This window comes from Nothobranchius furzeri, chromosome 13 (genome assembly GCF_043380555.1).
Source record: "Nothobranchius furzeri strain GRZ-AD chromosome 13, NfurGRZ-RIMD1, whole genome shotgun sequence".
NCBI classification, from domain to species: domain Eukaryota; kingdom Metazoa; phylum Chordata; class Actinopteri; order Cyprinodontiformes; family Nothobranchiidae; genus Nothobranchius; species Nothobranchius furzeri.
Window position 1 is genome coordinate 22,668,123 of NC_091753.1, and position 14,129 is coordinate 22,682,251.

General features: G+C 44.6%; 1 protein-coding gene across 4 annotated transcripts; it reads right to left on the reverse strand.

Moving 5' to 3' along the window:
- Window positions 1–281: 281 nt before the first annotated feature.
- On the reverse strand, window positions 282–11,999 carry LOC107380741 (aldehyde dehydrogenase family 3 member A2). 4 transcript variants are annotated; one of them, XM_070543163.1, is made up of 12 exons: window positions 11,912–11,999; window positions 11,401–11,608; window positions 10,783–11,014; window positions 10,585–10,670; window positions 5,729–5,937; window positions 5,308–5,425; window positions 4,524–4,665; window positions 3,131–3,297; window positions 2,951–3,050; window positions 2,638–2,870; window positions 1,132–1,395; window positions 432–571 (listed from the first exon to the last, which is right to left on the reverse strand). In XM_070543163.1, the coding sequence occupies exons 2-11, from the start codon at window positions 11,560–11,562 to the stop codon at window positions 1,174–1,176; spliced, it is 1,671 nt and encodes a 556-aa protein (XP_070399264.1). In that variant the 5' UTR covers window positions 11,563–11,608; window positions 11,912–11,999; the 3' UTR covers window positions 432–571; window positions 1,132–1,173. The 4 variants fall into 4 exon arrangements, with proteins under 4 accessions (XP_054598878.2, XP_070399264.1, XP_070399263.1 ...); XM_070543162.1 differs by having other exon boundaries at window positions 11,814–11,950; XM_054742903.2 differs by lacking the exon at window positions 1,132–1,395 and having other exon boundaries at window positions 282–571; window positions 11,814–11,950.
- Window positions 12,000–14,129: the final 2,130 nt, after the last annotated feature.

A 14,129-nucleotide genomic window follows, 5' to 3' on the forward strand; every position in this document is an offset into this window, starting at 1 on the left:
GGGGCTCTTCTGGCAAGTAGCTCCACGCAGATTAAAATAAATAATCATTAGTTTTAAAGCTTTAACCCCCTGACACCGAGATTTATCTTGGTGTGATTTTACGGATATTTATTTAATCTAGGGCTATTTCAGATTATTTGGACCTCATAGATTACAGTGATTATTATTATCTTACAACTAAAATAAAGATAACAGAGATAATTAACAGAAACCATAGCTTTGGTTATCTGACTAATAGACTGTGTAGACTTTTATTACAAGTCAGTGCAAAATAATGACAGTTTGTGTCCAGTTCGGCTTTTATTCAGAAAAAAAAATCACCTTGTTTTATTAATTATGAAAGTAAAAACTGACATGAATCAATACGATTTATAGATGACTCCATAAAACCAGTAAAAGTTTAGTGCAGCAAACGTCTCTGAGGCGATAATCAGCCCAAGATGTACACTGATGTAGACCAGGAAGTCCTAGGAGTCCTCTGGCTCTCCACTGGGCAAGAGTTGGTCCCCCGTCCTCCTGATGGGGACAAAGCTCAGCTCACCAGCATCACTCAGTCTCATCACAGGTACGTCTGTAAACCACACCAAACAGAGTGTTACTGTTTCTCATGAGCAGCAGAGTCCACGTCAACAACAGTGGTGGGCTTGACCTCAACAAAAGAGGCCATTCAGCCACGGCGCAGAAGCATGATGGGTAATTAAAGGGAGGGTAGATGAGGGGGCATTATGTGGCTAGATGTGAGGGACAACAACACTTTGTCTGAGAGGGACAAAGCCTTGGTTGTGTGAGTGCGTGCGTGAATGTGTGTGTGTGATCCTTGCAACATGGGGGGTTTGGGTATGGTCATATTAAATTGGACAAGCGTTTCTAATAAAACTGACAAACTGTACAAAATTTAAACCACACAGAAAATCATGTGATTAAACACAAACACACATCTGTAAAGTTTAGAATCAGAAGGGTGTGTGGCCATGTGTGCGAGAATCACAACATTAGGAAATTGCTGCGGTACTTGGTGCAGAAAAAAATAGATGAGCAAAAATTAGAATTAAGAAATAAACACAGTGAAATGATAATATAAGGAGGCAATGATTAGAGAAGCAGCTACTTTATACAAGTCAGTGTAGGTACTGGTCAGAGCGGGTCAGTTCAGGTCCAAACACAACACCAGGATCATGTGACTGGAACAAAGCAGCTGGAGTGGGCAGGTCTACGATTGCCATTCATGAGTCCGACTGCAGAGTGGAATAAATGGTTTTTGTGGCGAGAGGTTCTGGTCCAAAGAGATTGGAGCCTCCTGCCAGACGGGAGCGAGTCGAGGAGACTGTGTCCAGGGTGAGACGGGTCAGCTGTGATCCGACCTGCATGCCTCGATGTCCTGGAGCTGTACAGGTCCTGTATGTATGGAGGAGAGATTGCAGCCATTGACCTTCTCAGCAGAGCGTACAACACACCGCTATGCCTTGGTACGGTCCGTCTCCTGTGGTGATCACATCTTTGGATGAGCCAGTCATTTACTAACAACATATTCTGTAAATTAGATAAAGCCCTGTTGTTCTGTATCAGGATCAGCTGTTGGCACCTCAATAAAACACTGCCGACCAAACCTGATGGTTTGAAGTAACAGGAAGCAAAGGGCTCTCTTCATGCTTCCATCTGCTGAAAAGCTTTATGGAGATGAAGATTTCATTTGTCAGCATGACCTGGCACCTGCTCACAGTGCCAACACCACTGGTAGATGGTTTACTGACCATGGTATCACTGTGCTCAGTTGGCCTGCCAACTCTCCTGACCTGAACCCCATAGAGAATCTGTGGGATATTGTGAAGAGAAAGTTGAGAGACGCAAGATCCAACACTCTGGATGAGCTTAAGGCCGCTATCGAAGCATCCTGGGCCTCCATAACACCTCAGCAGTGCCACAGGCTGATGGCCTCCATGCCACGCCGCACTGAAGCAGTCATTTCTGCAAAAGGATTCCCGACCAAGTATTGAGTGCATAACTGAACATAATTATTTAAAGGTTGACTTTTTTTGTATTAAAAACACTTTTCTTTCATTGGTCGGACCAAATATGCTAATTTTTTGAGGTAGGAATTTTGGGTTTTCATGAGCTGTATGCCACAATCATCAAAAGTAGAAACAATAAAAGGCTTGAACTACTTCAGTTGTGTGTAATGAATCTAATATATATGAAAGTATAATGTTTATCATTACATTACAGACAATAATGAACTTTATCACAATATGCTAATTTTCTGAGGACCTGTATATGCCTCCTTTTTGCATTCTGGGTAGATGAAGACGTGATTGTGTCTGTAAAACAGTGCCTACTTCTTTACGAACACAGTTTCCTTTATGATTGTTTATAACATTTTAAGCATGTGCTGCTGCTGCTTCTCTAAAACATGAAGTAAGAACTCATCTTCCAGGAGAAGACTTTATATCTGTAATAAGAGCTCAGCTGGTGTCTTTTAGACTCAGGCCTCAGAGGTTAAAATCAGAAAGAAACACCAGACGGGTAAATATGTTTAGAGGAGTTCTCCAACTGAACTTCCTGGTTGGAACATCAGAGCCTGCTGACTGGTTGAACCTGTGGCTCCTGGGGGCCCAAAGGGCTGCAGCGGCAGCTCTTTACCTGCACCATGAGCGCCGCCAGACCAGCCAACATGGCCAACAGGAAGTACAGCCCGAGCGTGTTGATGTGTGTCAGCAGGAAGAAGCGAGCCCAGCCCAGCCTCCTGGCGGTGTGGGGAGGGTAGCGCATGCTGTTGACTCCCTCCAGATGCAGCCTTTTGACCATGCAGCTGCGCAGGTTGCTGAGCTGATCGAAGCTGTGGCGGCCACGGTACCGACCCAGTCCACTGTGACCTGCACGAGGGTTCAATACATGTCAGAGCTGCAAATCAAGAGGAGAACAGACACCAGAGCAGCTGCTGCTCCAGACTCACCCACTCCTCCGAACGGCAGAGCGTTGTCGATGAAGTGAACCATGCAGTCATTGGCTAGCAGAGCTCCACTAGACGTCTCTGACATCACCCTCTGAATCAGCTGTTTATCAGACAGGAGCCCCGTTAGAGACAACACCCTGAAGGACAGGGACCAAAACACCTGCAGGTGGACCGCCCAACCTTCTGATCATTGGAGAAGACGTAGAGGACCAGCGGCTTCTCGCGGTCGTTAATGAACTGGATGGCCTCCTCCAGGCCGCTCACTGTGACGATGGGCAGAAGTGGTCCAAAGATCTCCTCCGTCATCACTCTGGAATCCCCCGTTACATTCTTCAGCACGGTGGGACCTGAAGCAGAAGGAGCCTTTTCATTAATCGTGTGGTTCACATATGCAGCATTATGACCTTATTAGTTAAGGTAATCGCATTAGTGATGTTCTCATTAAACCTGACATGAAGACGGACTCCCAGTCCTCGCAGGCTTGGTGTTTAACCAGGACAGCAGGGGCCAAAGCCGACCAGCTAATGATGATTTACTGATTATGTGTATGCTCATCTGAACCCCCGCCCGTAAAACCACACCCCGGAGAGTCCCTCACGCAGGGAGAGGACCACACTAAACTCCTTACCAGCAGAGGGTTCTGAGCTCTGATTGGCTGCAGCAACAGATACAAAAAAAAAAAATAACAGAACTTTATCCAGAAGATCTCAGACTTTCTGTAAATTCCCACTCATTTCTATCCACTTGATTACTTATAAAAAGCCTTCCTGCCAATCAAGGCAGCCCAGAGTGCTGAACAGAAATGAGCCGTGAACCCCGTTGTAAAAATACTAAGTTAAAGTCCCATCATCACACATCTCCCATCCACATGGGGAGCGGTGAGCTGCAGCAGTGGCTGCGCTCAGGAACTATTTGGTGGTTTAACTCCCCCAATCCAAACCCTTAAAGTTAAGTGTCAAGCAGGGAGGCACTGGGTCCGTAGCAAGTGAAATGTGAACACAAGCACCTTAACTTCTATGTAGTCGATTACTGGAAGCAACCACCGAGGGACGAGGACTGAGGAGAAGCTCTCTCCCACCTTTCTACTCCAGAGATGAACCTCACTGCAGCATTTTGGACCAGTTGAAGCCTTGAGAGTGTTGACTTAGTCAGACATAAAGGGAGTTACAGTAGTTGAGCCTAGACAGTACAAATGCTGATGTCAACATCCACAGATTATATTTTGAAATCATGGACTTGATCCTGGAAAGGAGCTGGAGCTGCCAGAACAAGGATCTCACTACTGCAGTCACTTGTGCATCAAACGTCTCTAGCCTTACCCAAACATCCCTAATCTTTGTTCAGAAAGGGCCAACGATAAAAGAGCCAGACTCTGACGAACACTACTTATAAAAACGATGAAATTGGTTGTCTCTAACGGGGCTCCTGTCTGATAAACAACCATGAGCGTACATCCTTACACCCTCCACCAGAGGCAGAGCCCAACGAACCCTTCTTTAGGAAAATCTGGCAATCATCGACATACAAATGAAAACTAATCCAGTCACTAGCACAGTCAGCTAACATGACATACCAATGTAGAACTGGGATTCATCCACATCTCCTCCCAGCGCCACCACGCTGCCCTCCATCAGACCCACCAGTCGGTCAAACTGACGCTGGTTAATGATGCGTCCGTAGTCAGAGCTGTTCTTTGGATCACCCTGAAAAAACTCCTGCAACACGTCCAGTTAGAGAAACGGGTTAGGAGCATCAGAACAAACATCATCCCCCGATGCTGATGAGAAATAACCATCAGGGAAACATCTCCAACCGGTCACAGAACAGTTCTAGCCTTGCTGCTCTAAGATAAAACCGTTTTACTCACCAATAACATTAATTCGACAAACATTTGTGATACTTCGGCTGACTGAAGCAACAGGTTCAGGTTGTTAGATGAAAAATGTGTTTATAAGGGGCCCACGGTAATGCACACCCCTTTTTGTCAAACGTAAGCACGCCAGCACCGCCACATATTCCACATCCGATCGACTCGCTCAGTGTGCCGCTACTTTTCTTTGTGTTCTGAGTTACCATGGTGACATAATCCTCAAAAAATGCCCCCATTTTTATTTAACTCTTGCATAACCAGATTAATTTATTTAATGCCTTTAACTTTGGCTCCTCCCCCTAATTAATAACTTTATTAGTTTGTTCATTATTCAGGCAGTTTGTGCTTCACGTGTCCTGCTGTCAAAACGATCCCTGGGACAAAAGCTGAAGTCGCACCTTCCTAGTTCAGGTGTTGTTCGACAAACAATGTCTGCATGCAGAGTAAATGTTTGCCTTTTTATTACAATTTTATCTTTCAAACTTACCTGGATGCACTTCTTTATCTCCTCCAACACCCTGGTCTGGATGGAGGATTCACACAGGATGTAGTCTGGAGCGATGCAGGTCTGGCCACAGTTAATGAACTTTCCCCACGTGATTCGTCTGGTTAGGAGAGCCGATAGAGGATGTTCGGTAAGACTTGATGAGAGAGAGAGAGAGAGAGAGAGAGAGAGAGAGAGAGAGAGAGAGAGAGAGAGAGAGGGAGAGAGAGAGAGAGAGAGAGATAGAGATAGAGAGATAGAGAGAGAGAGAGAGAGAGAGAGAGAGAGATAGAGAGAGAGAGAGAGAGAGAGAGAGAGAGAGAGAGAGAGAGAGAGAGAGAGAGAGAGAGAGAGAGTGTGTGTGTGTGTGTGTGTGTGTGTGTGTGTAGTCTGAGACAGATTATCTGCTGTATTTTACACTAACCGACAGGCTGTAGCGATGTCACAGTTCCTGTCGATATAGCAGGGACTCTTCCCCCCCAGCTCCAGGGTCACTGGGGTCAGGTGCTGAGCAGCAGCTGCCATCACCAGTTTCCCCACAGCGGTACTGCTGGTGTAGAAGATGTGATCAAACCTCTGCTTCAGCAGCTCCTGGGTCTCTTGTACTCCGCCAGCCACCACCGGGTACAGGTCCTACACACACTTCTGGACGTTTACACTCTTTGTTTCGAAGCACTTCTTGTAGATTGTTTTATTTTTATTAGTGATTTTTATTAGTGATTATTCATATTGAACAGATCTAACAAATAAGACAGTCAGGCTTACAAAAACAAAATGATACCGCCCTAAAGCACTTCGACACTACTTAAAAGAGAGGGGGAAAAGATAAGTAAATGAATTTAATAATAAGAAAACGAAGAGCGGTGTGTGTGTGTGTGGTGGTGGGGTGGTGGGGGGTGGGGGGGTGGGGTAAATAACATTTAAAAGGGGGGTGGTTATGTTTTAGTTAAATCTATAAAGTGACGCCAGATTTGGTTGAACGTGTTCTTGGCCTTTTAATGCGAGTCTAATTGTTTCTAGTTGAAGGTGTTTCAGAGCCTCGTTTATTTTGCGCACGAGGGAGCTGCCATCTGTTTCCAGGTTAATAAAGTTGCCCTGCGAGCTAAAAGACACACGAACAAAACCACAGACTTTTCTTTTCTACTCACGGTTACTTCATGGTCCACCACTCCCCATACAGCTGTCATTGAGTTCAATTTAAAAGGTTTTCTCAAAACTTTGGACAGATAGTTGTTAATATTATTCCAATATTTTGATATTTTAGGGCAGTTCCAAAACATATGTCCCAATGTTGTGGGAGATCGTCCACATCGATCGCACAATGGATATATGGGTATAGGTTATGTAATTAGTGTCTGGTCCAATGTTGTCTATGGAATATTTTAAATTGCAGAAGTCCATGTCTAGCACAGACTGAGGTTTTGTTGCAGAGCTTTCTCCCATCAGTCTTTACCTCTGTTCCCAGATCCTCACTCCAATCAATCTCAAATGATTAGTAGCTGTTTTATTGAGGTTCTCTAACGTAATGTATAGTTTAGAAATGGCTTCTTTTATGTTTGGCTCAAATGAAAGAATATTTTCCAAGGGTGACTGATGTGGGGCTGCAGGAAAGGATGGAATTAGTTTCTTCACGTAAGCTCTCACTTGTAGATATTTAAAGAAATGTGTCTTGGGTATGTCATACTATTTCTGTAGCTGTTCATATGATATATTTGATTTTATTAATAAAGAAACCAGCAGAATTATGTAATCCTTTTGCCACCCAATCATCAAACATATTATTTCTAAAGGAAGGGATAAAATTATGATTTTTTATTAAAGGGCTGAATAATAAACTGGTATGCCACTTTGTCTACACACAGCATGTCTCCTGTTGGAGCCAGTACAGTAAAGGCTTTATGTTGCATGCCCAGTAGTATAGTTTGAAGTCTGGTAGTCCCATCCCTCCGGCCGCCTTCGGCCTTTTTAAGAACTCTTTTTTTATCCTTGTTTTTTTATTATCCCAGATAAAGTTAGTGATAATAGTATCGACAGACTGGAAAAAAACTGTTTTTAATTAAAAAGGGGATGCGTTGAAACATGAACATAGATTTGGGTAAAATGGTCATTTTTATTATGTTAATGCTTCTAGCCAGCGATAGGGGAATATGGGACCACTTTAGCAAAAACTTGCGATGTTTTCTCTAACGGTTTCATCAAATTTTCTTTGAAGAGTTGTTATTTCAATCCCATACCATACCATACCATATTTATTTATAAAGCACCATTTCAAAGTAGCATGGCAGCTCACCAAAGTGCTGTACATAAAATCCAAATGCTTGACCAAGAAACGGCAAAATACTTAAGAACAAAGCATAAATAGTCGGAGATAAAAATTCCTACTAAAAACAATAAAATAGGAGAACAGTTAACAGCACTATAAAATAAAATAATGCGACGAATGATAAAAACATTTGAAATGGCACAAGTAAAACGAAATTAAATACCAGATGGTGCGAGGTGCCAAAAGTGAGCAACTAAATCATAAAAATGGAATGAAAAACTCAAATCCGGTGCTAGATTGTCATGAAAAGTGTCACGGAGGGAAGGCAATGCTAAAGAAGTGAGTTTTCAGGGCCGACTTGAAACTGCTAACAGAGGGAGCCAGACGCACACGGAGGGGCAGAGAGTTCCAGAGTTTTGGGGCTGCGTAAGGGAAGGCACGCTCCCCCCGTGATTTGTACCAAACCTTCGGAACAACAAGCAGCAGATGATCTGCTGACCGAAGGGCATGGGTGGGAACATATGGGGTCAGCAGGTCCGTCAGATAGGATGGGGGATGGGCAGTACAAAGCCTTGTAAACATATAACAAGACCTTGAAGTTAATCCTAAATTTGACTGGTGGGAGCCAGTGTAAATCTGCGAGGATGGGTGTGATGTGCATGCGTCTGTCGGTGTTGGTTAAAAATCTGGCCGCGGCATTTTGAACCTTCTGCAGTTTGCTTAAGGCTGAAGCATTAATCCCAATCAGGACATGCGTAATCCAGACGTGAAGTAATAAAAGCATGAATGACTGACTCAAGATCCGGGCGTTTGAGGATTGACTTAAGACGAGTGATGCAGCGGAGTTGGAAAAAGCAGGACTTGACAGTAGCGTTGACTTGTGAAGACATTGAAAGGTCAGAGTCCAGTTTCACACTTAGGCTAGTGGCACATGATTTGAGATTGAGTGGGAGAGTTGAGACATCTAAAGCACCATTCATGTAAGTGGGGCTAAAAAGTATGGCATCTGATTTGCTGTCATTTAACTGTAGGCAGTTTTGAGAAAGCCAGGATCTGACCTGGGAGAGGCATTCTGACATTATAGAAAATGAGTGTTGTTGGTTGATTTGAAGGTAGATCTGGCAATCATCTGCATAAAAGTGGTAGTTAACCCAGAGACTTGCTAAAATCTTACCAAGCGGTAGAATGCAAATTGAAAAGAGGAGAGGACCCAGGATGGAGCCCTGCGGTACTCCCCATGGAAGTGGGACATTGGGAGAAGAGCAGTCTCCAACATGAACACTAAAACACTAACCATTAAGGTACGACTTAAACCATTTGAGGGCAGTACCGGTCACACCCACCCAAAATTCGAGTCTGTGAAGTAGGATGGTGTGGTCTACAGTGTCGAATGCTGCAGTCAGGTCGAGTAAGAGTAACAGCACATGGGAGCCAGAGTCAGTCAGAATCAAGATGTCATTGAGCACCCTAATGTGTGCAGATTCTGTGCTGTAATTACGTCTAAAACCTGATTGGAATGGGTCAAGAAGCCCATTGTCATCTAGGTGAGAAGTAAGCTGCGTGAGAGCCAATTTATCAACTACTTTTGAGATGAATGGAAGTTTTGAGATTGGGCGATAATTGGCACAGTCAGACTGGTCAAGGCCTGGTTTCTTTAATAGCAGCTGAACAACTGTATTTTTAAAAGCAGCTGGAAACACCAGAGGAGAAGCTGGAATTGACAATATCCAAAACAGCAGGGGCCACCGCTGGAAGGACATCGCGCAGCAGTCTTGGAGGAAGGCTGTCCTCTGGAGAGCCTGAGGGCTCCATAGCCAAGATTAGATCAACTAGGGAAGAGTGTCACATGAGCAAAGCAAGAGAATGAGGGTGGACAGTGAGGTTCTACACAGGTAACCCAGCCTGAGTAAGAGAAACTGGTTCTAATATTCTGGATTTTATGCAGGAAAAAGTTTTGAAACTCATAGCAAAGAGTTCCTGTAGAGGGAGAAGAGTTGGGAGATTCTCTAAGGGATAGTACAGAGGTGAGGACACTGTACAGTTTCTTCTGGTCGTTTTAATGCCTAGTGATATTTTTTGCAAAATATCTGTTTCTAGCTGTGCGGACAGCTTTCTGATAGCGGGTCAAAGAATCCTTGAATAATTGGTAGGAGATTTGCAGCTTGTCCTTCCGCCGCCGGCGTTCGCAGACCCTACATTGGCGTCTTAGGGCACGAGTCTCCTCATTGAGCCAAGGGTCGGCCACAGTTTTTTTATGCCTGGATTTTAGAGGAGTGACTGCATTTAAAACAGTTGAGCAGGTAGAGTTGAAAGAGGTCAGCAGCTCCTCAACTCCTACACAGGTGGAATCAGGTTGGGAAGTGGATAGAGGCGCAGCTAGGCCAGATGCTGATAGATTGGTGGTGAAAGGGGAAATTATTCTTGTAAGGTGTTGATTATGTTGCCTAGTGGATGGAGGTGTCAAGCCACAGATATTCAAAATAATAGGAGAATGATCAGAGATGCATGCAGAGTCAACAATCAGATCAGAGATACAGATCCCAAATGACAAAACCAAGTCTAAAATCCCTAAATATCTAAACTAAGATTGAATATTAAATGGTAGCTGTACCCAATTCAGTCGCCGATCTAGGTCGATAACTGGGAATAGAATGTTTTTGGATATATTAAGTTTGTATCCTGATACTTTACCAAAAGTACTTAGCTGATCCATTATGGCTGGTAATGACTATAGAGGAATCTTATACATTTTTTAAATATTCTACCGGCATGTTTATTTTAGTCTGTGCTATTTTTAATGACTATATAGTTTTGCTTTCTTACAGTGTGAACTTGCCCATAAACTACAGCCTCTTGTTAATTTTTTCAGTTATTTTTTAAGCATTTTTGTAAATATGAATGCTTACATTTATCCTTAACTTGCAGCTCACCTACCTGACTCTCCTCACTGTGGTACAGTACAGGATATTTATATTCTAGTTTCACAGTATTACAGTGTCACAGAGAAGGAGGCCCACCTGGTCTATATAGTGACAGAGATGTTCCTCCATCACCTTAGAGGAGTTGGAGCTGACCTCAGATGGTTTTATGATTGCCGCGTTGCCTGGAGGATTAAAATTAAAATTAGATATCAAACAACAAATTAAATAAAGACCTTTTCAAAGATTGTTGGTGGGAAATGGCCATTGGCCAAAAAGGTGTGACATGGATGGAACCTGCAGCAATAGCCCCCACCAGGGGCAGCAGGGTGAGGGGCCAGGGGTAGTTCCAGGTCCCGATGATGAGGACCACTCCCAAGGGCTCAGGCTTCACATAAACCTCAGCTGTTAAAGTGAGAAGGTTCTTCTCTACCGGCCGAGGAGCCGCCCACTCCGCCAGTCTGCTAATGGCCAACTTGAGCTCTGCCTCCAGAACCAGTAACTCGTACAGTTCTGACCCAAGCTCACTCTGTAAGCAGACACAAAGAATCCAGATGTTTCACAATCTCAGCCACCCGTAAAACCTGCTCTATCCCCCCAAACCCGTCTCTACGTGTTTCACAATGAGCTTGAGAATTCAGACCAAGAGTCCTGAAAGGCCGATGATCACACCCCTAACTGTGGAATGAACTCACTTCACTTCGAGTTTTACTCTATTTCCTGGTGCTGATGTCATATCATCAGGGGAGGCGTTGCTACGGGCAACAGTCTCAGATGGTCACTTATGGCTCTCGGCTGTACTTATGATCATCCTACGGTAAATGTGGATTAACTGTGATTATAAGGTATGTAGGAATAATTGAGTCGTCCCAGTGAAGCTCTGGCTCTAGGACAGATCTGGACCACTGTACCCACCTTGCCAAGGTCCCTCCTCAGAGCCTCGCAGATCTCCTCCTGTCTCTCCTTGATGAAGCTCCATAGCCTTTTCAGTTGCTGGATCCTGAACTCCAGAGGTCTGCTCCTCCCGGTGCGAAAGGCCCTTCTGGTCCGATCCACCACCTGCTGTTCTCGGGACATCTGGAAGGCAGGTTGGTCCACCCTCACAAAGTCCTAACTTTTACGGCTGAAAAGAAAGCAGGTAGGGGTTAGACCTAAACCTTAGTTACTCTGAGTGAAGCTGTCACGGTAGTCTGACGGGTTAGTGGAGTAAGCGACCTGCAGCGGAACATCAATCAAATCCGCCAGTTGGATTCAGCTAAGCTAGCTACTGACAGCAAAAACACCTGCACAGACTAAAGGTTCGTAAATAACACATAAAAAGCACGTACTGTGAACAGATGACCTCTCAGCGTCCCTTTTCCGCATGAACCGGTCACAGTTCGGACAACTCACTCGTTAACATGTCCATACAAGTTACATGACTTACTAAAAAGCGTCCTCCTGAGTTCCAGTGCTGCCGAGCGGCGACGGTGGAGACGGTGATTGGTCAGTGAGTGTGCCTGTCAAACTCTGCACCAATCAGTGAACAAATGGAGGTCTTAACTCCTCCCTCCTCAGGAAAGACAACAAACACTTGCCGCTGCAGGCAGAGATAGGAATTAAACTGCAGGCAAAGGAAGACGGAGGAGGGCGAAACTCCTGCAGGACGTCAGAAATGTTCATGAGAGGAGGAGCAGGAATCTGCTTCTCTAATGATGCAGCATTTTATTTTACTACAAAACAGGCGTTTTTTTCCCCGCGGTAATTACCGGTATATCACATTGCTGCTGGCAGGGGCGCCCCCACTAAATGTTGATAAGGGTGGCCAAAGAAAACTGGGGTGGCACACCGAATTGGTCCTTGTGGTAAGTTCATTGGTGCCCCCAAGGGGTGGCCAGGGGTAGAAATTTTTCCCTCAAATCACAAATTAATTTTATTTATTCAATACATAATTGTAAAACAAAATAAAATTATACAAACTCTAATCCTAGGTCTCTTTTTTCTCTTCTCAACAATGTTACCCCCCCCCCCCCCCCCGACTCACTTCCCTATTTCTTTTACTCTGATGATTTCTGTAATTCAATCTTGTCTTTTATCAATCAAAAAATCTCCACTATTCACCAACAGCTGGACACCAAACAATCTACTTCCTTTCCTATAAAACTCCATCTTTCCTCTCTGCCTCCCACTCATACACTTTCAGGTTTTACCATACCTTCCGTCACTGATATTTCTGACCTGATTCACAAGTCCAAACCAAGCCCCCACAATGCGGCTCAAAAATTCAGTCCAACCCGGAAGTACCAAAAATTGCAGTTTCACCCTCATCCGCTGGGGGCTGGTGTCGGAAGCGAGCAAATCCTCATTGACTCCCATGTTAAAAATACTAATTTCACAGCAGAAATAAACATGTTTACAGCCTGGTACCAAAACATGTTTTTGGTTTAAATTATCTAGTTTACACTCAAAACAACTCTGAGGGGGGTGAAGTTTTTTCTCACTCTTCTGTTTAAGTGTATTAAAAGCCTAAAATTCTGCATAATCAATGAGCATCCGACCCACGTGACCGCAGAGCTAGCGCCGTGGAAAGGCCTCAGTAGAGCCTCGGCCTGGCTTGGAAACTGCTCCGGGATTTTGAGTCTCTGTGTGTGTGTATTCTTGTTTGGATAATTTTTGTGCAATTGTTGGACAAAATGACTTGCTGTGGCATTAATTGCACTAATAGAGCATCCAAGGAGTCTCCACTTCATTTTTTTCGGTAAGTAAAATTATATTTATGTATTTTAGGTCACTGCCGAGCTGAGCTTAGATTTTAACATGTACTGTTTAACCATGACATTTAAATGTAATAGGGTAAAACCCAGTGCATTTAACATAATGCTGCACTTTAAAAAATGGGTTGAAATATAACATGTTGGTGGAGCTGGGTTCCGACTATCGGCTTGTGGAGCTCTCGGGAGACCGATGTTTTCCACCCGGTTCTCCCCTCCCCACAGCTCAGCTCATCTCTGTCTGATCGCGACTTCTGTTTGATGCGCGGGCTGCCGGCTTGTGGAGCTCTGGGATGGAAACCTTTCCACCCGGTTCTCCCCAGCGGCAGCTCTGCGCATCTCAGATCGCAGCTGCGCTTGTCTGCGGCTGCCGGCTTGTGGAGGTCTCGGAGACCTCTGTGTTCCACCCGGTTTTACCCAGCGGTCAGCCCGGCGTATCTCTGACTCAGAAGCTCTGGTGTTGTGCAGTTAACTCCAGTTGTAGCTAGGTTGCTACCTCCGTTAGCTTAGCTCCCACCTCCGCATTAGCTTTGGATTAGCTTCAGGTTAGCTTGTAGCTAGTTCGACCGGGTGTCGTCAGTTGATCCCAGCCTTACAGCCCCACCCTCAGCTCCACCTCTCTTCCCTTTTGTGGAATTGTCTGGGCTTGACGGAACCTGTGACACGGTCAAAATGGCGGTGGTGGCCACCTCCCATTTGGCCTAAAAAACGTGTTATTGGAGCCTATGGAAATGAATTGTCCAGTATTTATATGTCGATGGTCCTAACCTTCCTCCTGCAGACTTGACCCTCTTCCCACTTCTCTCGTACTCCATCTAATCTCATCTATAATCTATTCTTCCCTCTGGTACTGTTCCCTCAGCATTCAAAACATCTTCTGTCACACCTATTCTA